General features: G+C 36.4%; 2 protein-coding genes across 3 annotated transcripts; both read right to left on the bottom strand.

The window, feature by feature from the left end:
* Positions 1-547: 547 nt before the first annotated feature.
* Positions 548-8,276, bottom strand: LOC306859577 (protein-tyrosine kinase 6-like). 2 transcript variants are annotated; one of them, XR_013783311.1, is made up of 9 exons: positions 7,725-8,193; positions 5,743-5,864; positions 5,455-5,615; positions 4,981-5,149; positions 2,490-2,648; positions 2,156-2,337; positions 1,822-1,973; positions 1,567-1,720; positions 630-1,381 (listed from the first exon to the last, which is right to left on the bottom strand). XR_013783311.1 is itself a non-coding variant. In XM_079400676.1 (8 exons), exons 1-8 carry the CDS (start codon positions 8,123-8,125, stop codon positions 1,203-1,205), a joined length of 1,527 nt encoding a protein of 508 aa, XP_079256802.1. In that variant the 5' UTR covers positions 8,126-8,276; the 3' UTR covers positions 548-1,202. The 2 variants fall into 2 exon arrangements, 1 of the variants encoding a protein (XP_079256802.1); XM_079400676.1 differs by lacking the exon at positions 1,822-1,973 and having other exon boundaries at positions 548-1,381; positions 7,725-8,276.
* A 121-nt stretch (positions 8,277-8,397) lies between these two features.
* Positions 8,398-21,909, bottom strand: LOC306859578 (tyrosine-protein kinase Srms-like). The gene is made up of 8 exons (XM_079400677.1): positions 19,457-21,909; positions 16,886-17,007; positions 13,335-13,501; positions 12,089-12,236; positions 10,973-11,131; positions 10,058-10,239; positions 9,808-9,964; positions 8,398-9,290 (listed from the first exon to the last, which is right to left on the bottom strand). Exons 1-8 carry the CDS (start codon positions 19,801-19,803, stop codon positions 9,091-9,093), a joined length of 1,482 nt encoding a protein of 493 aa, XP_079256803.1. The 5' UTR covers positions 19,804-21,909; the 3' UTR covers positions 8,398-9,090.
* Between the last annotated feature and the right edge of the window lie 1,088 nt (positions 21,910-22,997).

Genomic DNA, 22,997 nt, shown 5'->3' with positions numbered 1-22,997 from the left:
TGAAAGAACGCACTCGCACGTGCGCTAGTCTAACCTAGACGACTTTACATATTGTATGCGTGCACTCTGGGTGTTTTGATTCTTGCAGTACACTCAATAAAACAACGAAATTATCGCAAACGGTATATATAATAACACCCCTATAACAAAGGCTATATCATAAATAAAGGCAGTTATTATTGTTTTTGGTATTGACTTTTTCAAGTTACTTTTTAAAGTAAATTTCTCTTTCACTTGCCCGACCAAAACATTCAGTTTGTCCCGGACAAGAGTCTGCATTGGTTTCTACAATGACCCTATAAATCAGCTCATTACCAGCTGTATCAATTTAGATTACATTTGCCAAAACAAATAAAGACTGTTATCTAAATAAGTCCCAAGTCCTTCGCATAATTTGCACATATGGCATTAAAAGTTCCTATGATATGACTGAAATGCTGCCCTCATTACTATTTTCTTTCATAAAGCCGTTGCTGGATAAAGCACCCTGGATAAAATATTACATAAAAAATAATGAATTCTTCTTGGATTTTTTTTTTTTTTTTTTGGCAATATAAGATTGTCATGAGGAAAACAAACATTAACAATACATTACAATATACACTTCAGTCATTATCGCACAATATTTAAAGTATACAAATCTTTTATGTTGATTCATAGCATTTTACACGTCTTTTGACATTCATCTAGCTTCATACTGAAAATTATAATTCCACTTGTATGATGCAATATTCCACTATATTGCTTTCACATTTGCATAAAAGGTTTAAGAAGAGAAAACATTTAAAAAGTACCATACATCCAATACATTTTTTCAAAATCATATTAATAATAAAACAGACATTTTAACTTATATTTTAATGCCCCTGCACTGAACTGATTGTCAATTACAGATTTAGAAATATTTTTTCAGTCTTTTATTAAGTACAATCTACCTGAGAACAACCATGTTTATTACAAAAAATGAACAGCATGTACAGTCTCATTAAATTCAGGCAATAATTGCTCTGAACATAAATAAATTGTAAAAAGTGCTTTATATGTGCATCTTCCTCTTTATCTGAAATCATCTAAGATGGTTGTATGAAGCATCTGCCTTTGTTCAGTTGTTCAAGGTCAGTCTTCTTTTGCTATATAAGAGTTGAAGACCACAGGATGTTTGCAAGGGATGGAATTTAACGGTCCAATTTGCCCAAGTCCCCTCAGTCGTCTTGATAGTTTTCAAGTTCAACCGTCAGAATCTTAAAAGTTGGGCGGTCCTCTGGCTCCGCTCTCCAGCAAGATCGCATGATGTTATAAATTACCTGTGGACAGTGAGGTGGTGAAGGCATTCTAAAGTTGTCTCGTGTGACGAGATGATACACATCACAATTACGGACACCTATAAAAGAAGGCACAAGGCTTAAATAGACAGAATCAAATTATAATGACTAAGATAAATTTGTGAACTATAAATATTTTTTGTATAATTTACACAGTATAAAATATTTTAGTATAATAGTATAAATGATAAAAATTTGTTCTCAAAATTAAAAACGATACAACAATCAGCATCTTGAAACTGACCTGGATAAGGCATCGCCCCATATGTGACAATCTCATAAAGGAGGATCCCAAATGACCAGACATCAGATTTGCCTGAGTAACGACCCTGACCGATAGCCTCAGGTGCGGTCCATTTATATGGGATTTTCTTGTCATCAGATATATAAACAGGTTCCTAGACAGGAACGAACACTATTTTATCTCATTACTGGACGCTGCACTACTTAAGGCTACAAAACTGACAGAGCATCAAAAGAGCTAGAAGTTTAAAGACACCTTCTTCTCCAGTTATGAAGAGCTCCTTTAAATGATGTAAAATCACTCATGGGATTGGCTAGATTTGATGATTGTTCTGTCTCATAATATACAGCAAAAATATGAATTCATATCACAGGATCAGGTGAATCCAATGGTGCAAACGCTGTTACCTACAGATTTTGTCATAAATCAGGATGAAAATTACTAAAATAACGGTACTACTGTACTTTATTTGCATACTGGCATAGACGCCAGCATCAGCAAATAAATTTAATTTAAATTTAGAATTGACATGTATTTTTGTGTGCACGTGTAGCACAAAAAAAATAAACAGCATATCATTGTAACTCACCTTAATGACTCGAGCTAGGCCAAAATCAGCAATTTTGCAGACATATCCCTCTCCGACTAGAACATTTCTTGCTGCAAGGTCTCTATGAATACTGTTATGTGCCTCTAAATATGCCATTCCATCTGCCACTTGAGCTGCCATGTCGATCAGAGACTCCATGTTCAGTGCCCTACCCTCTGGACCTGAGGGATGGATGATATATAATAGGTAATATATATAGGCAGATCAAATTAAGAAGTGAGAGAGAAAACGAGAAAAATATATTCATTTTAGAGTGACACATTTCCTAAAATCTAAGACTTCAATCATACATATCTAGTAGACAATGACTGACTTTTTAGGAAATTAAGCAGGTCTCCCTTCTCGATTAGTTCAGTGATGATGTAAAAGGGAGTGGAGGAAGTGCAGACGGCAAAGAGAGATATCAGGTGCCTGTGACGGAAACGCTTCATGATCTGCACCTCCAACTGAAAGTCCTTCTGCACAAGAGCATCTGTGTTATAAAAATAAATAGACAAAAATATTATATGGTTTTTATAAAAAATATTGTTATTGTATTGTTAATTTATTATTTCTAAAAATATATATTTAGTATTTATTAGTGAAAGCACCTACAGTTACACACCAAAATCAAATTTCTGGTCTTAAATATAAACCTCATTCAATTTTGTTAGATGTATGATCAAAACAAGAAAAAGCAATCTACAAATGGAGTTACTAAGAATGAAGTCATTACGTAATACACAATTTTTCAAGTAAATTCATGTTATTTAAATTTTTGATTTTTATTGACAAAAAAGACAGAGTTGTTTTGCAGTGTATCTGTAGTACTGCATTTATTCCACTTGGGTGAATCGAACCACAATATTCCAGTCAGGCTTTGAATTGCCAATTTGAGGTATGCTTGAGGTATTTGGTTGTAGATTTACCAGTGTAATGTTTAGGATCACTGCCATTCTGCATTACCTACATTGTGTTCAGCCTCAGCACACAAATACTGTGTAATGTGTGCAATGTACAATCCAAAATTGCTGGTTGAAAAATGGTACGGTATTCATGTCCTGAGGCAGGTGGTTGCCTTCATAAGGATACAGTTATTTTGCTTGAATTATGCAAATGATTTTTGTCACATTACTCATTGACATCCAAAAATAGCCTATTCATGTCATGCTTGTCCAGTTCCTTCCCTAAAGGAAATTCCCGAACACTGTAAGCGGCAAAAGTAAGACCCCCAGCAGATCCTGAGGTTCTGTCTGGAGTGTTGTGTATCTTGCTTTTGAAGTGGTTTTACTTAGATAACCAGTCTTAAGAAAAGGTGGTTTAAAAACTGGTGTTAAATTTATTTTGTGTCTATTCTAATCCTGACATACATTTATGAAAGTCAGAGTATTTAGTAATGTTTATTAACTCTTTCCAGCCATGTATATTTCACAGAAAGCTGTTTAGATCCACTGCATTTACCAGTGTTGGCAATCTTTAGTCTTGTGCTAAATCAGAACGTTATATCCAACATTTTTCCAGCAAACACTGTCAATGCTGTTTCAAAATTTCTTTAAAAAAATCTCTTAACTATTAATGTCATTTAGATGAAGGTCTTCTCATATTTTAAAATAAATTAAGTGCAGAAGCTGAAGAATTTCTTCATTTAAGACTTCAGGCTTTCTTGACACTGCAGGGTCAGGTCACAAACAATTGAATTCTTTTCACTTTCAAAAACAGCCAGTATGTCTTTCAGATAAAAAAAAAGGGTTAACTGCAAAGCTGAAACTAGTTTTCACTTTGCTGACAAAGGCACAGGGTGCTTGTTCACAGAAGTGACTATTGCACAGTGTAGATTATCAAAGACTCGATCTGAAAGAAGCTCAGATTTGTCGCCGATGCTCATGAGATATTTAGCATGCAAAATATCTGGCCCTTGTTGGCACCAATTTCCTTGTGGTTAGTGCACTGACATACAGCACAACTGTGCTTGCGGCAACCCGAGTTCGAATCCCGTCTCATGGTCCTTTGCTGATCCCACTCCCCTCTTTCTCCACCTGATGCTTTCCTGTCTGCTCTATACTGTCCTGACCGAATAAAGAAAAAGCAATTCTGGATGTGTCTGTGACTCAAGAGTTGTAAACGGAAATTACATTGGCGATAACCTACAGCAATGAGAAAGCACGATACAGGGCAAGGGAATGTTGGGAATGCTAAGATGGCTTTTGCAAGCAACCATTTTCTTCTTGATATTCTTGTATGTACTTGTATCTCATGCTTCTTGCAGGCTACAAATTTTAAGAGGAAGAAATCCTGTTTCATGTGTTGTTTTACATTTGTGTGTGTTTGGTTGTAAAACATGTAGTTGACATCAATAGCCTCGTGGGCAGCATGCCTACATATAGCTCTGTTGTGCTACGGGCGTCCCGAGTTTGAATTCCGGTTCGAGGACTTTTACTGATCCGGCCCCCCCTCTTACTTTGCTGCCTGTCAACTCTAAACTGTCCTATTATCATACTCAAAAAATGCCATAAAAAACATAGTTTGTAGCCCAGACAGTGTTATTTGCGATTCTTCCTTTAAAAAAAAAAAAAAAAAAAAAAAATACTTTAAAAAGTTACATAATGTGTGACCTACTGTCGCCAATCTGTCATGCGTGCAAGTGTGCACACAACAGCAACTAAATTGTACTCCAGACAGCCTTGTAGTGTGAGAAGTACAGCGATCCAACAACTTTGAGAATCATGCAGTGTGTTCCCAGCATTACATTTATACTGCTAGATCCTGTATGATTTTGCATTCTAATTTCCAGCTCTGCTCTGTGGCGACTCTAGCTGTGAGCTCACCATTGTTCTTGAGGATTTTGATGGCCACTTTAGTGAGATTTTTCCACCTGCCGCTGTAAACATCAGCAAAGTGGCCACCGCCGAGCATCTTCTCAAGAGTAAATTGTTCTTTAGGCAACTCCCATTCATCGACTGTAGAGGGTGACAGAACCTTCAGCTGAGGCCTTTTCTACAGAAACATGAGTCAATCGAACCACAAACTTTTACAAACTTATCCTCACATATTCACTGAGTTAGATGCTTTTCAAACAGATATCAACATATGTCTGCTGAAGTATAGTGAAAAATTTGTTTCTTGATGTTGATTAATTTGACTAAATTAAGTTGACATTCTCATAACAATGACAAAACTCTTTCAAGCATTTCCTCATTTGACAAAACTGAAAGAGAACAGGAGTATAAGGGAGATACACTGTAAAAACAAGCAGAGGAGAGGAGAAAGAAGCCACAATGGAAAGTGAAAGAGAGTCTTACCCGAATGCAGGGTTTTCTAAGTAAATCCGAAGTGGAGAGTGGGTGAGTTTGATAATATTCAACCACCTCTAATACACTGGCAAATTGAGGAGATGGATCCACATAGAACTGACCACTAGTGTTGAAGATCTTGAAGTGCTTTGCTTTGGCCTGTGATTTCACTAAGAGACAAGATTCAGAATTTCAGTCTGAAATTGTACCTTTTAGGGATTTCAGTGTGTGCTGTAACAAACTCTCTAATGGCTGTCAGAAAACAACACAGACACACACACACACACACACACACACCTGAGAGTACGAAGCCCATGCTGTCAGTCTCACTGATTCGCACAAGAAAGGATCCATTATCATTTTCTGCTGACATGAGGTGATTCAATGCCTCAATGCGGCTCATCTTTCCAAAAAACCACCTAGAGGAACAGAAAAAACACCTGGGTTGTATAATTTGGTGGTAAGAGCACAGGAATTTAATAATTATTCATTAATTGGTGATCCTCCACTATTTAATTCACATTTATTCATTGTATTGAAAGATTAGAAAATAAATCAAGCTTCAAAAATACTGCGAAAACACTATAAAAGTATAATAAAAGGTACCACTTTTTAAGCTTTAGTAGTATTAGTAGTATTGTTTGATTTGTGAATGGATCATTCCTTTGAATCAGATTTCTTTAAAAATAAAATCACTGACCAAATTGATTCACAAAGTGATTTGTTGTTGAATCAGATCAATCTGTCTATTCCACTCAACTCAGTTTCAGTTCACTTAAACAGCTGTTCTTGCAAGGCTAAGTAAAATTATAACTACAATGATAACTATAAATCATTCTAAATCTGTGCGAATAGGGAAGTCCACACCACAGTTATAATGATAACAGAATGATTTAAGGGTGTCGCTAGAACTTTACTAGGGCTCCAGTAAAATATTACTGATAAATCCTTATGTGTCAATGGGATTGATGGGAATTGACTGAAAATAATTTTCTCTGATAATATTGCAGCATTTCTGTCAGCAGTTTAAAATCAGAACTAGCAATGCCAGAAACGTGAATGAATCACTCTTTTGATCTAATCGTTTAAACAGGCAAAACGTTTGAAAATTGCTAAACAAAATAAGTGCTGGATGAGGTGGATATTTAGCTACCATCCATTATAGGAATTTATAGGAACAAAACTTGCAAATGTCTTCTATCGTAGCAGCTCTTAAATGTCTGGTTTAGATGATTTATATCCAAAACTGCATTAAAAAGAGTATCAAAATATGGGCACACTATATTTTTAATGTCTCTCATATCACACTGCCTTTAGTCACTTGGGTGTGTGAACTGGCTTTAATAGGTACATTGCTTTTTTATCAGCTCAATGGAGGGGGACATTATAAGATTATAAGACAAAAATATTGGTCTTTTCTTTATCCAGAGCTACAGAAGACTTGATATAGCATTATGGTTTTTACAGGGCCTACATACTTTTTGAACCTTGAAATCTTTGGACTGCATTTAGGATTGGTACGGCCTTAAAACATTTTTCTATTTGTGTTCCACGGAGAGAGAGAGAAAAGTGAGCAGTTGGGGGTTCAGTGCCTTGCTCAAGAGTCTCACCTCAGTCGTGGTATTGAAGGTGGATGAGAGCACTGGTTATACACTCCCCCCAACAACAACTCCTGCCGGACCTGAGACTCGAACCCGCAATCTTCAGGTTAAAAGTCTGACTCTCTGACCATTAGGCCACAACTGCCCCAATGTAATGATGTTCTTACTACCTTTCTGGGTCTTGAATGTGGTAGTGTTTCTGTCTATGCAGGGTCAGCTCTCGGATTTCATCAAAAATATCTTAATTTGCGTGCCGAAGATGAACGAAGGTCTAACGGGTTTGGAACACATGAGGGTGAGTAATTAATGATATAATTTCCATTTTTGGATGAACTATCCCTTTAAATCGTTTGTAGCCACATGACACCCGGCCGGTACAGAAGTCAAGGAGCACACATATGCTTCCCTGATTATATGATGATGGATATATCAGCAGGATTCAAATGACAGTCTTGGATAAATACAATTTTTATTATAAATACATTTTAGAAATTATAACTTAATATAGCCTACAACATAGTAACCTAAATGAACTCTGAAATGTTAAGTAAAATTACGATTGTTCAGATTACTGCGGAGAAGCTTTAAAGACTGAACCTTTGCAGATTTTTTGGAATAGCCCTATTAAAGGGTTTAGCAAACTAGCAGACTGCTTTCAGAAATAGCTTGTACACTCACGGTTGAGACTCGACGGACTCCGCACGCGCCAGATAATTGAACGGGACAAAACCGGTGGCCACGTGCCCGTGTGAGTCGATTTTCTTCGCACTCCACCAGTCACCGGAACTGCTGACAATCTCTAAACTATCACCAGCTTTGAACGACAACTCCTGACCGTCGCGAGCCTCAAAGTCCCACAGAGCCGTGTAAAGAGCAGCGGCTGTCTTCTGTGATGATAAAGGTGGCAGCGGCGCGCTCGCCGGTTGTCCGTAGCGGTCAGACTCCGCTTGACCGAGCCCATCGCCGGTACAGTTACTGTCGGCTTTCACGCTGTTTTCTCCGTCGGTCGGTGAGGGTCCGTATATTCTGTCCCATAATGTCTTAAGACATGGGCAAGTTTTCCTCAGACATTCCCCCATGAGATAAAACTGTCCCTGAGAGACACCTGCTAGCGGATTCCCATTTGAGGCTATTGTTTTAGGGAACTGACATTATAGAGTGAAACCTTCCGCATTTGAACCACGCCTGTGGACGACAATATGACACAAGTTCAGTAGGCTAAACAGGCATACTTTATTATTTGAGGGTAATTGCTTTACAGGCTAGCAGCATGCTTCCGGTCAAACTTAAAGTCAGGTTACATTATGATAAATCGGCAAAAAAATGATAAAGAAACTGCAGAAACACATATACTGAAAAAAATATTTTATTTACAAGAGTTATCTTAAGAATTCATCTTGTATAATTCATTGGAAGACAATTGACTTCTGACATGGATGTGATTTCTACGAAACCGATCATGAGGACACCTACCCAGGTAGTTTTGTCATATGGCTCCTGTGTTACCCACAGTGTTCATTTCAAGATTGTGTACCTGGTACAGTTATTTGTGCAGCCTGCCTTCACATAGGCTAAAGACACCCAACAGTTCGCACTTAAAATGTCCTTAGTCTTCACCGTCTCGACACCTGTCCATACTGGCAGGTGAATCTTTTGTAAACATAAACTCTGACCTGAAAACATCAGCCCAAATAATCTCCTGTTCCTAGAAACGGAATGGGCCAGATCAGCTCTAGCGCAAAATACACTAAGTGCAGTCTAAAGACGGATATTATGACAGTAAATAACAGTGCTTGGCATCTTGATTCGCTACGACGAGCTACAGATAATCTGTCAGATTAAGGAGATGCATGTTTCTCTCCTCCACTCTCAATTAATCTTTTATCCTCTTTAAAATCCTTAAACAAGCATTTATTATTGCACATAACTTCATTAATATAAGCAATCAAAAAGAGAGTCTATCGTATGTGCACTTTTGGCCATGCAAATCTTTTCTTCATTCTCCTTTCTGTCCCACAAAATCTTCTGTTTCAGTCCACCTCTTCTACACCTCAATGGTTTTGAAGTAGATTCTGGAGTAGATATTTTCCAGGTGACTGTGAAGGGCATGAAATGAGGGCCGTTCGGAAGCCTCCGCATGCCAGCATTCCAACATGATGCGGTAGATGTTTGGGGGGCAGCGATTTGGACACGGTAACCTGTAACCCGACGACAGGATCTCCATCACCTCCTTATTATTCTTCCCTGTGGGACACAGAGTGTGGTACATGTATATGAGATATATACTCTACTGCTCAAAGGTTTGGGGTCTTTTTTTTAAATAAATGGATGATTTTATTTAGCAAGGATCCTTTAAATTGATCAAACGTGAAAGTAAAGACATTTTTAAAACTACAAATATTTCTATTTCAAATAAATGCAGTTCTTTCCACAATTTTTTTTTTTTTTTAAGCAGCACAACTGTTTTCAACACTCATATTAATAAAAAAATGTTTCTTGCACAGCAAATCAGTTTTGAAGGACGTGGCACTGGAGTAATGATACTGAAAATTCAGCTTTGGCATCACAGGATTAAATTACATTTTAAAATACATTAAAATAGAAAACGGTTATTTTAAATTGCAATAGCATTTCACAGTATTACTATTTTTACTGTATTTCTGATTAACTGCAGCCTTAACAGACTTCTTTAAAAAAAAAATAATAATAATTACCAACTCCAAACCCCAAATGGTAATGTATATGAGAAAGAGACCCATACCATCATATGGCATCTTTCCACGTGACATCATCTCATACAGCAGCACTCCAAAGGACCAGACGTCGGATTTGACTGAGAAACGCTGGTAGAGAGCAGCTTCTGGAGCTGTCCACCGCACAGGAATCTTGGTGTTTCTACTAGCAGTATACACACTATCCTACACACACACACACACACACAAAATTATACACTAAGATTCAATTTATTTGCAGATTACCAGGGACATCTTTGACATCCAGCCATTTATTACCTTAATGATGCGAGCCAAACCGAAATCAGCCACTTTACACACCAGGTCTTCTCCAACCAGGATGTTTCGAGCTGCAAGGTCTCTGTGGACAATGTGTCGATCTTCCAGATACGCCATTCCTTCAGCTATCTGACCAGCCATGTGGATCAGGTGAGCAGAGGTCAACACCTGACCCTCCGGTGCTACAGGAAGGGATGAGAAAAAAAGAGATGCAAATAGTTGCTCATTGGGAACATCAGTGAAACAAAAGTGTCCAAATGTCTGAGATCAAACTAAAAATGTGGGCTTCAAAGCAGAATTTAAATCTGAAAATAAACTAATCTGAATTTAAATCTGTAAAAGAATTGGGAAAAAAAAGTTTTGTGATTTATAGTATAAGAAAAGTGAGTTAAAATTATTTCAGATTCCGCATAATTTTTTTAGGTCAGTAAACTAAATAAGTAATACTAATAAATGAAATTCTTCGTACAGATGGTCAGATGTTCTTCCACCGAAGCTCAAAATCTTTGGATTATCTCAAATCATACTGGAGAACACAATGATGGACTGTGAATTTCATACAGCTTTGGTCGTCAAAGCAGAAAGGGAAGGTAACAATTTTCAATTCAACTTTTCAGTCAAACCATTATACTCAAAATATGATTTCAGTTCAAGAAGTGACGTATCAATTCACTGATATGAAAATGAAACACTTTTATGTGTTTAAGTGGGAAACAACAAGCCATATTTATTTATGTTATGAAATTATTTTATATAAAACACTGGAGTCACATAAAGCCATAAATGTTTGTCAGTGCGGACGTGATTGTCTGATAAGAGAACAAAATGCAATGTATGAAATACCTAGACCAGTGGTAATAATAATAAGTGTAAGTATAAGCAATAAGCGAACAAATAGAGTGCAGTGACGCTTACAAGCAAGATACGATTTGAGACTTCCTTTAGTCATGAGCTCAGTGACTATGTAGACCGGCTCTCCTCGTGTGCAGAGAGCCAGCAGCTCAATCAGTTTAGGATGATGCAGGTTTTTTAGTGCATGGACCTCCTTCACAAACTCATCCAATTTTGTGTCCTCTACAGGGCAGAGTAAGAGAAGAACAGTTTGAAGTTAAAAACACATCAAGAATCACCTTTATCCATTGATATTTTTATTAAAAAACATTTGATGCAGATCCAGATGATGGACAATGTTCTGAATTTAAAACAAAATCCAAAAATTGAAATGAAAACTATTTGTGGGCAAGTGCAAAATTCTAAATTCCAAAGAGAATTAAAGAAGTCATTTTGAGTGCTGTTTAGTTTCTTCAGTGCTAAATTAAACCTATGCTGACACAGCTACATTACATAATCAGTTACTGTATGGAAAACTTCAATTTAGGCTTATTGCTGTTTTGGCAAAACATTTTCACATCCTCATATATATTACTTATATATTCTTAATATATTAAAATATTTATCCATTTCAAAATGGAAATCATTTTCCTTTATCAGAATATCAGAAATAAGTGAATGTGAATTCAGTTCTGTCCTTCAGTTTGAGTGGATGTTGAAATTTTGTGCAGGTTCTATGCATTCATTTCTAATGAACTTACAGCCAATTTATTAAGAAATATTCCAATTGATTATTAGTGTTTACACAGAAAAGAAAATCCCAAAATTGTTTAATAAATTGAGCTTAGGTCATTAAAACTAATCAAGCCTTCCTTAGGGTACACTTCCATTATCAAGCCTTTTTACGTTTCACCATATATATTTTTTTTATTTTTTAATTCAAAAGTTACCTATATTCCCAATAAGCTTTGTTTTTATGCTTCTGTAGTAGCCTCTAAGACTTTCAGTCTTTTGTAATATTCCAAAAGCCAGTTCCTTTTAGCAGTAATAACCTCCAAGAAGTGACATAATTTTTGGTGATAAATACAACAGCACAAACATCATTATTAGAGACTTGATTGAATGAATTAGCTGATGTTTTCTGTTATTAGATGGGTTGTTGTTTCACTTCAAAACATTCCATCTTGTGTGGTGCCTCACCTTGTTTGAGCATCTTGATGGCCACATTCTGTTTCTTTGTGATCCAGACAGCTTCCCAGACTTCCCCAAAATGGCCCTCCCCCAGCTTCTTGAGTAGCTGAAACTCCTCCCTCGGCCGCTCCCATGGCTCCATGTCAAACAGCTCCCTCTGCACATGGACACACATGCAACAAAGGTTACAAAAGAGCTCTTCCAAGAATTTACCCCCTATATGACATGTTGCTCTAAACACAGTGTGCAGTATTGATCATAAAACCAGAGAGGCTAGAGAGTGGTTATATTTTGTTAACAGCATAAACATGAGGCAGGAGAGATTTAAAAACAGACTTGGAATTCAGATTAAATGATTCCATTTAATTGGTATTTAGATTATGATGAAAAATGATGCTGATCGAAATGTGCATCCTCCAATTCATGGATTTATTAAATAGTAACTTCATTCATTATGATAACTAATTAAATCATAAAACCACCAGCAACAATGTACCACTGATGCTCTCTGTCACAGTTGTAAGGGGGAGGCAGATCTTAAACTACCTATACTATTTTATTGTTTTTTCTTGATTTAATTAGGAGTTACCTGCTGTTATTTGATATAAGTATAGAACATAATACAATAAAGCAAAAACAATAAAGCATGTTGATCCAAGAATATGTCCTTTTCGGTAAATTCAGCATGAATGATTCAAAGACCTTAACAGGTTTTCACAGTAAATAAAAAAATAAAACATAATTAAGTGTTCATATCAAAAATAAAAATCTGAAAGATGGTAAAGTTGCCCAAGTGAAAACACAAAATGCATAAAGTAAAAGGTGCAACAAGGTTGCTGTGCTATCCTTTTAGGAAGCAAGTGAGTGAATGGGCTTGTGTTAGTGTCTCTCAGTGGAGCTGTTTGGCCACACACTCTGTTATTCAGCCTCGGTGTCCTCCCTGAAAAGGAGGAGAGGAGAGCGGACGGTCACCAAGAGGCCAAACCAGACAGAGCATTTCTGTGCAGAGCTGCTGATTAAGATGAAGGAGATTAGAAAACCAAAGTAACCACTGCAGGCCGACTGGTGCCATTGCCCAGGTCAACTTCTCCAGAAACAGACCGCTTCTCTATAATGCTAATTGAGTCTCTAATGCAGAACTGATACCCATAAAAAGGATGCCTATTTATGAGCCTTAGTTTCATGAAGACAAAAAGTGATGTCTAAAATTAAGATGTTGCTCTTGGGTGTGTATTAAATATTAAGTGTGTCATACTTGCTGTTCACATGGCTGGTCTAAGGGGCATCCCAGACTTCTGGAGTTTTGCTGGTAGTATCTGATGAGCTCATCCAGAGTGCCAAAAGAGATCTTCTCAGATACAAAGTAAGCACCAATCGGTGAGCGATGAATACGGAAATGGAAGACACTATTTTCACTTCTGGCTGTGAAGGAGAGAATAAAATTTTCCAACATTAATATTTTTGGAAATTTATTTTTAGGTCTTTTTAACTCTGATTTTTTTTTGTTGAGATCGACATATTTGGTCCACCAGCGCCATTGAATGTACATACAGTGGCATGCGAAAGTTTGGGAACCCCTTGCAGAATCTGTGAAAATGTGAATAATTTTAACAAAATAAGAGAGATCATACAAAATGCATGATATTTTATTATTTAGTACTGACCTGAGTAAGATATTTTACATAAACGATGTTTACATATAGTCCACAAGACCAAAAAATAGCTGAAATTATTAAAATAACCCCCTTCAAAAGTTACCTGGATGATCTACGACTGTTTTTTTGTTTTGTGATGGTTGTTCATGAGTCCCTTGTTTGTTCTGAACAGCTCAACTGAGCACTGTTCTTCAAAAAAACCCTCCATGTCCTGCAGATTCTTCAGTTTCCCAGCATCTTTTGCATATTTGAACCCTTTCCAGCAGTGACTGTATGATTTTGAGATCCATCTTTTCACACTGAGGACAATTGAGGGACTCGAACACAACTATTAAAAAAGACTCAAACATTCACCGATGCTCCACACTGTAAGCCCGTACAAGTTGATTGAACTTAAAAAATTGATTGAAACTCGTTGCCCTAAAAAAGTTGATTTTGTCTTGTTGAACAAACAAGACATTTCAAGTTCATAACATTGGAAAGTGTTAGTTCATTGAACTAACTATATGTTACAATAACTCAAATTTACCAGTTAAGGTAACTCAAAACATTAAATTGCACTAAAGTTAACTTTTAGTAGACCAAATTGCATTTTTAATATAACTATTTAACTGGTTTAATATGACTGATTTATCTGCCAATATATTCTTCTTTAAGTTACAGCTGCACAATAAACAAGGACAAAAATACAAACAACATTTTGTTTTAGAATTCAGTTTATTTGAATTCATTTTACAAAATCCATTTAGAAAATAAACTTCAAAGTTCTTCAAAGAAGGGTGATCAGGTATTACAGGAATCCCTCTTATTGCCACACTTCATATCAGTGAGGTCAGCGGTCTCAGAGCACTTACATTTCCAGATCATCATCTTTTTTTTTCTTTTTTAGCTCAGCACTGTACTTCTTGGAATCTGTGGAGTGACACAAATGCACATTAGACTTTGTTTTTAACAAGCTGATAAAGCAAATGTTATTAAGATGTGACCGGTTGAGTTATCCATAAACTGCTTCTAAAAATTGCAGTAAAGTTATCCGGCATTACATAATAGAAAAGACTTGGTATTCAATGAAATGTAGCTGACTAACTAACTAACTAACACTATGTGGACGAGAGATTACATTTCTTGGGGTAATTTCCGGCACATGCACAAAGTTTTTCAATATAAGCTTGTTTGTGTAAAACATTACTTGCAAAAGTAAAGTAAAAAAAAGAAAAAAGAAAAAAAAAGCCGATCTGTAAAAGACCGTGGCGCAAGGTTTGCAATCGACATTCATGCAGTCTTAAATTATATATTTTTTTAATTAGCTGTTAAGAGAACAAAATGCAATGTATGAAATACCTAGACCAGTGGTAATAATAATAAGTGTAAGTATAAGCAATACGTGAACAAATAGAGTGCATAATAGAATAAACTGTTATACATTTCATTAATAATAGTTTCAGAGCAAAAGGTAAATAAAGAGAGTTTCAACTCACCAGCAAACACTGACAGAAATGCGCACCCCCGAGGAGTCAGTTCAAACAGCAGCTCTGACCAATCAGCTTCTTTGTGTCGCGTTCCTCATTTCGTTGCCATTGGCAACAGACTCAAATAAGCTCAGTTGAGTTGATTCGACATAAAACATTCAATAGAGCGAGGAAACTCATATAATACACCTAACTCAAAAAATTCGGTACTACATAAAAAAAATTCATTTTTATGTTCAGTGTACGTAATTAATTTGGGTTAAAACAATTTCAGGGATAACAGAAGGAAACAATATGCATTAAGAGCAGGGGGGTGAAAACTTTTGAACAGGATGAAGATGTCCAAATTTGTCTTATTTTGTTGAAATATAATTTTTTCCCCATTTAGTACTGCCCTTCAGCAGCAACAGAAGGTACTTGCATATTTCCCGGAAGACAAATTAAGTACAATTTACCTTGATCTTCAAATTTTTTAAACTTTCGCATGCCACTGTATAAAGATAATAATTTATAAATGTGATATAATATTAATAAATCTCTTATTTTCTCTTTAAATTATTTTTAAATGTTTTTCAGACTGAATCAAACTGAATAGGCAGATATTCAGAATCTGAATCCCTCTGTTTTATGACAAAGTAGATATGCACTTTTCTGAAATATGACCCTGGACCACAAAACCAGTCTTAAGTCGTTGGGGTATATTTGTAGCAATAGCCAAAAATACACTGTATGGGTCAAAATTATAGATTTTTCTTTTATGCCAAAAATCATTAGGATATTAAGTAAAGATCATGTTCCATGAAGATATTTAATGAATTTCCTACCGTAAATATATCAAAACTTAATTTTTATTTAGTAATGTGCATTGCTAATAACTTCATTTGGACAACTTTAAAGGCGATTTTCTCAATATTTAGATTTCTTTGCACCCTCAGATTTTCAAATAGTTGTATCTCAGCCAAATATTGTCCGATCCTAACAAACCATACATCAATGGAAAGCTTATTTATTCAGCTTTGATGATGATGTATAGATAATGTATAGATCTCAATTTTGAAAAATTGACACTTATGACTGGTTTTGTGGTCCAGGCTCACAAATATGAAAAAAAAATCATTACATATATTAACATTTTATATCTGAGACCCTTAAATACAAGAAGTAAAACATTTTTGAAGAATGTGGAAAGTGTTGTGTATAATCAATTTTGAGAAGATCAGCGAAAATTATTGAATGGCTTTGTGGCTTTTGAGCCCTTAAATAGAATATTATGTGGTTAAAAAATACCCTCTACTCTTCTGTGGAGACAGAGAAACGCTTAGTCAGTTGCACATGGAAGACCAATATGGTGTTACAAGCTGTGGGGTGGAAAGAGAGAGAGACAGAGAGAGAGAGGAGAGACACGGAGAGAGAGATGCTGGCCTGAAAGGATGGAGGATAAGCCGAGAGTGGATATCTTAGGCAGAAAATAATAAGATTGATGAAGTGGAGGCTACGTTGTCATGCAGATCACAGAGAAAACGGGAGATGAGAAAGAAAGAAGATGAAAAAGGAGATGATGTATGAGAGAGAGCCAAGGGAAATACGGGAGGGAAGTACTGGAGGTCTCCAGGCATTCAAATGAAAGAGAGTGTGAGAGAGAGGGAGACTGTGTCTGAGAGAGAAGAAACAAGGGAACAAACCTGAGATAGTATATTCATCACTGTGGCTCTCACTGATCCTCACCAGGAAGGAGCCGGTTTTGTTCTGTGAACTCAGAAGCAGCTTCTCAGCCTTTTGTCTGTTTATATTCCCATAGTACCATCTGTAAAACAGATGCACATAACACAGCTGAATGAATGAATACTTCATAACCTGTCAAGACCATGTCCAGCTCATATTTCACCGGCAGAATCCAAAGAAAAAACGATTTACTTGTATACATAAGTAACAATTCCATTTTTCATGACTGTAATATGTAAAATAGTCATTATCAAAGTATATTTATTCATTATATTCAGTGTTTTGCCTTTAATTAATGCTTATCATAATGAGCATAAATGTGCATAATATCATAAAATGAATCTTTGTGATATTATTCTGAAATATGAATATTTCCATGTTGATAGATAAAAGCAAACACAGCACATTTACTATATACTGCACGTACAATTCTGAACTAAAGTTTGAACTATCAGCTAAAATATTAATAATATAATCATTAATAATGCGTGTTTAGTACCTTAATTAGTCTTTTTTCACATTCGAGTAATTGGATTGCATTACTAAGTAGTGAGGAATGAACAACATGTATTTCATTGTAATTATTTGCCGACACATTATTGTTAGTCCTGCTGCTATTATGTTGCTAACAATGAGAGTAATATGAGTACTATAGTGTAAAATGCTTGAAATTGCTGTATGAAAATCTATATCTTTTTTCGCATTTTACCAGTAATATTTTATAATGGCAAATATACAGAGATATTTCACATGAAATATGGTATAAAAAAACACCTCCAAAAATACATTCTATAAATGGTTAATCAATATGTGCTAATTAGCCATACGGCAAGAATATTAGACCCGTTTTTTGTAATATACTAACCTAATTTCAGTGTTTGAATTAATACTCTTATTTCCTTTATTTGCTGATATTTATTACAGTGAGAGAAAAAACGGCTCATATTTTGCCCACATTAACCACGTTCAGCTTCTCACAGTAAACACTGTGGCGTCATGCAAAGTGTTGCCATGTTAAATATGGGTGCGGCAGGTGCACATGCTTGTTTAGCACAATCCCATGATGCTTCAGTTTCAGTGAAACTCCGGCAGGTGACAGGTGCACCAGAGGCCGAACACACACTACTCTGATACAACAACCCGTTACCTGTCAACACTATTTAGGAGGTCTTTATGGAGAGGACAATTGACTGACCCCGTTAACAGAAGTAAACGATACAGCACAAATAAAAGAAAACAGCGCACAGCCCTTTGTTCACATGGACGATGATAAACCCCGTTGTGAATTAAATGAGACAGTGCAGGTATTTGAACATTCCTTGGCTGAGCTCATGTACAACCAAAACTAGGCACACTGCTTCTGAGATTTCAAAACAGTAAGGTCAGGTTTTGACCTATTGACTTTATTTTTACAGTGTGAATTATACAGTGGTTTTCAGGATCTATTTAAAATGTTTAACCCATTTTTAATGTCTGGAACATCATTCAATCTAAATTTAAAGGTAATTTTCAAAATACAGGCTGTCAGGGTTTGTCATGCGCAACCTTTGGGGCCACTAGTCGAATGACTTTAATAAACAGGTTTTGGAGATACATTAAAGATAAATAAATATATAAAAAAGTCATAATAATGACAGTACCTACAGTTTATGGATGTGGCAGATTGAAACCTTTGTCAAAACATATGTAGCTATATTTGTACAAGACAACAATCTTTTGTTCAAAGTTAATTAGGTTCAAGTGTTAAATAGGTGGTTCTGACTCCCCTAAAACAACCATATTTACACCCTATAATTGGGGGGATCTTAAACCTGAAATATTTTTATGGTTGCCTATATAAACAAGCAAAATCAAATGTTTGTGTAGCGGTAGAAAATATTAGTTCAGTATGAAAACAATAAATGTCATTGGAAAGTTGAACTATTATAGAGAAACAAAAGTGCAAGTATGTAGCCCTACGTCAAGCTCTTCATTCTTATAGTGTGCACTACATAGAAAAGAGTGATCATTTTCCATAAAATATGTGACCCTGGACCACAAAAGCAGTCTTAAGTCGCTGGGGTATATTTGTAGCAACAGCCAAAAATACATTGTATGGGTCAAAATTATCCATTTTTCTTTTATACCAAAAATTATTAAGTAAAGACCATGTTCCGTGAAGATAAATAAATATATCAAAACATAATTTTTGATTAGTAATATGCTTTGCTAAGAACTTAATTTGAACAACTTTAAAGTCGATTTTCTCAATATTTAGATTTTTTTTTACACCCTCGGATTCTATATTTTCAAATATTTGTATCTCAGCCAAATATTGTCCGATCCTAACAAACCACATCAATGGAAAGCTTATTTATTCAATGGAAAGCTTATTTATTCAGTTTTCAGATTATGTATAAATCTAAATTTCCAAAAATCTACCTTTATGACTGGGTTTGTGGTCCAAGGTCACATATAATGAATATTCTAATTAAAAATAGACATAGGCTGTCACTAGAAAGTAAATAAACCTATTGACTGTCAGGATTTACCTGTAGTTAGCGAATTCATCCTGTACTAGGGCCACATAATTAGCTGGGACCAATCCGGACTCCAGGGACCCTGTCAGCTTCTTGGCAAGTACATAATCTCCCCTCTTTTCTATGACAGACAGTTTGTCCCCTTCTTTCACCGTCAGCTCTTCCTCACTGCGGGCTTCGAAGTCGAAGAGCGCCGCGTACAGCTGCGCCTGTTTCCTCTTCGGAGCCGGGACCCGGATATCACCCGAAATCGTGCGGATCTCGGCCGATCGAGCCATGCTCGGATAGTACAACTCGGGCCATATGCAGTCCCACAGCGTCTTCAGACAGGGCATACAGCTGCGACAACACTTCTCCATCCCAGCCCTCGCTTTCTACGGACTCCAGGGTAGCCAGAATATTTGGCAGCTGTCCACCAGGCGAAACGGTAGAAGAAATTGAAAATAAAAGCGGTGTGTGGGTCCCTTACCGATGGTGACCGACCTTCCGTAGCGATTCTATACCGGGATCCCCTTTGTTGAGCAAACGCGCTGGCCGCGATCATATAGCGGAGGATCAGGTGAAACCGGTTCTGTTTCGGGATGGATCATATAGGTATGCGGAAAAGACATGTTGGATAGTTCAACGAGACATTAAGACGAGGAGAGGATGTTGTGGTTGAAGTATCTTGCAGAACATCCTCTTTTCATCTAAATCTAGCTTCTACTCGTCCATGACGCCCCTCTTCTCTCATAATGACCGGTGCAGTGGTGCCTTTCTATCCGCTCCGGAGCAAAACGCTTCGCAGTGTGTGAACTTGGCTGCGCGCGAGCCCTTGCTCCTGTAGTGCGATCATCTGTTCACTAGGCAAGCGCACACTTGGAGCTGGAAACCATTATTTGTTTATTTTTAAATTCGCCTCTGATCATAAAATGCTTACACCTCCGCAAATGTTTGCGTTTATTAAAATTTGTGCACGCTCATTTGCGTGCATATGTGAATAAGCAGTTGAAAAATTCTGGCCTTTTAGTTTTTAACACACGCACACACACATATGCACACGTTTATTATTATACACCACGGGGACTTCCGGTTTACATGTAGCCTTATTGTTTTCAAATTGTGTTAATTATAGTTGCTAAACCAGTGGTGCGCTGCAAATATTGGGGGACCGCCCATGAGATGTGACGTCACACTCTTTTTAATATTATTTTGGGCAGTTTAGCTCTTTAATGATTTTCTGTTTATTTTGGGCATCCTGAGCTATATTTGCTGAATGACTTCTAGGTTTCTGTCATTTAAAAAGTATAGGCTTACGAGGTTAGGCTACTGGAAATGTATATTAGTAATAAATCACTCACTAGATATATTTTCGTGTCACATTAAATGAAAGGAAGGAGATTCTACAATAGAGATGTTCTGAAAAGGTAGACTGTCTTTATGCACAGGAACCAATATCCAACGTGTCCGTGTGTTTCGCATTGTTTTTGGCTTAAAACTGCTATGTGATCCTGGCTGTGAAAACCCAGCTAAAGTCATTATTTTTTTGTGTGTGATTTACTGTTTTCTATATAAAATCATGTATGAGGTAAAGAACATTCTTTGAAAATTTTACCTTTATGTCTTTTTTAATATTGACTGAGTAAGGCCATGTCAAAGATTGAAGTCATATACATCACATAGGCTATATTACATTGTGAAGTAAATAGGCTAATATCTTTTACAATATGCAATATAAATTACTCAACCCTCATATCAGGCCAGTAATAGTAAATAATACCTTTTATAATATGCAATATAATTTACTCAACCCCTCCAAACTAGGCCAGTGCTTAACCCTATCCCTGCACTTCTGAACCGCACAAGCACTGAAAGCCTTGCAAGCGGGCCATGATAATAAAAATCAAGATGCTTAAATAAACTGACAACTATGCACAAGAGGAAATGGCTTAGTATTTGAATATTGCCATAGACCATGGGGGATCAACGAGACTGAGAACTACTGATTAAGTTCTTTTATGAAGACATTTTCATCATGAGGACCAATGTAAGCAGTTTCAGGTTTTACTTGGTTAGCAAAACCTGACCCACACAAACCCAGACGAATACATTAATGCTGATTCAAAATATTTTTTCCTTCGTGAGAAGAAAAGAAATACAGCTGCCGGGTTTGATATATAGCACACTGTTTTATTAGTATATTTAGCTTTGTGACGTACAGCTTGGGAGAAAAAAAAAAGTAATGTCAGTGACATTTTAGCAGTGACATCCCACTGGAGAAAGCTTCATCTCAAATCATTGGTTTTCATTAATGAAAGTGATATGTTAGGAGCCGCCCATGCTGATTGCATTAAACAACAAAAAATTTTTTTTTTTTCATTTTCATTCAATCTTTCAGTTTCTTCACATATGTATGTATCAACACTTTTCTAAAGAATTAAAATATTTAGCCACATGTACTGAAAAAGTATTCACTGTTTTATATATATATATAACACAATAAATATAAAAAAAAGATTTATTTCGTATATATTATGGTATTAAAGTGGGAAATGGGTTGCCGATAGGACTTCTTTTTTAAATATAAAACAGCAATCATTTACCTGAGGTTTTCACTCTGCTGTTCTTGTACTCTAATACTTGATGTCTGCACCCGACGAAGGTGATAATGGCTTTTAATCATTAAGGAACAGACGGCCATGTTGTCCCAAATGGTCAGAGAAAAAGATTAATTTACAACCAGCCTTCTTCATTTTGTGTATCTGTTGATAGCAGTTAAAGAAAGTGATTGGGGTCAGTGATGGGGGTCTCCCAGACAAAAACACTGTCTTGTCTTACTGTAAATGCATGGAAAATTGCTGCAAGTCCCATTTCCCTACACTATAAAGGAATCAGATCAAATTAAGCAGTGCCTGAACAGAAGAAGGGAAAGCATTTGAATTAAAAACAACAACAAAAAAGAAAGAGAATCTCAAAAATCTGTACATGTAAACATCACACTTCCACTGAGTCCAAAATGAGAAGGAAAGAGACATTTCACATTGGTATTAGGTACATATCAAAACCAGAGCCAGCATCAGCAGCTCCTTATACAGGAGAAATCAGGAGGAAACAGAGACGGGATGGTAAAGGTCCAAAGCACCAACAAATTAGAAAAGAGAACAGACTAAAACAGGGAACCACATGAACTTGGATGCAGCTGTACACCACTGTGGTAGAAAAATAAAAGTCAAGTTGTTTTTTTCTTTTTTCATCTCTTTTTTTTTTTTTTTTTTCCAGAGCTATACATCTGATCAAACCAGAGCATTTTTCTTAAGTTGTGTAGTTTAGCAGCAGCCATAACCAGCGTCACACCTGAATGCAAAGCCTGAACCCGTATAGGACCGTCAATGTGTTTGTGTGTGATGTCTTCATGACAGTTGGCCTGTTAATATCACAGTAGATTGCGGTGCTGATTGAACAAAAAAAGACACCTTGAAGGGGCTCTTAGGTACCATATGACAGCAGATATGGAGAGCTGAAGGGGTTTCTAATACAATAAAGGGACATATATATTATATATATATATATATAT

The sequence above is a fragment of the Barbus barbus genome (assembly GCF_936440315.1).
Source record: "Barbus barbus genome assembly, chromosome: 40".
Classification (NCBI taxonomy): domain Eukaryota; kingdom Metazoa; phylum Chordata; class Actinopteri; order Cypriniformes; family Cyprinidae; genus Barbus; species Barbus barbus.
Note: the sequence above shows the minus strand (reverse complement) of the source record. Positions and strands in the feature narration are given on the sequence as shown.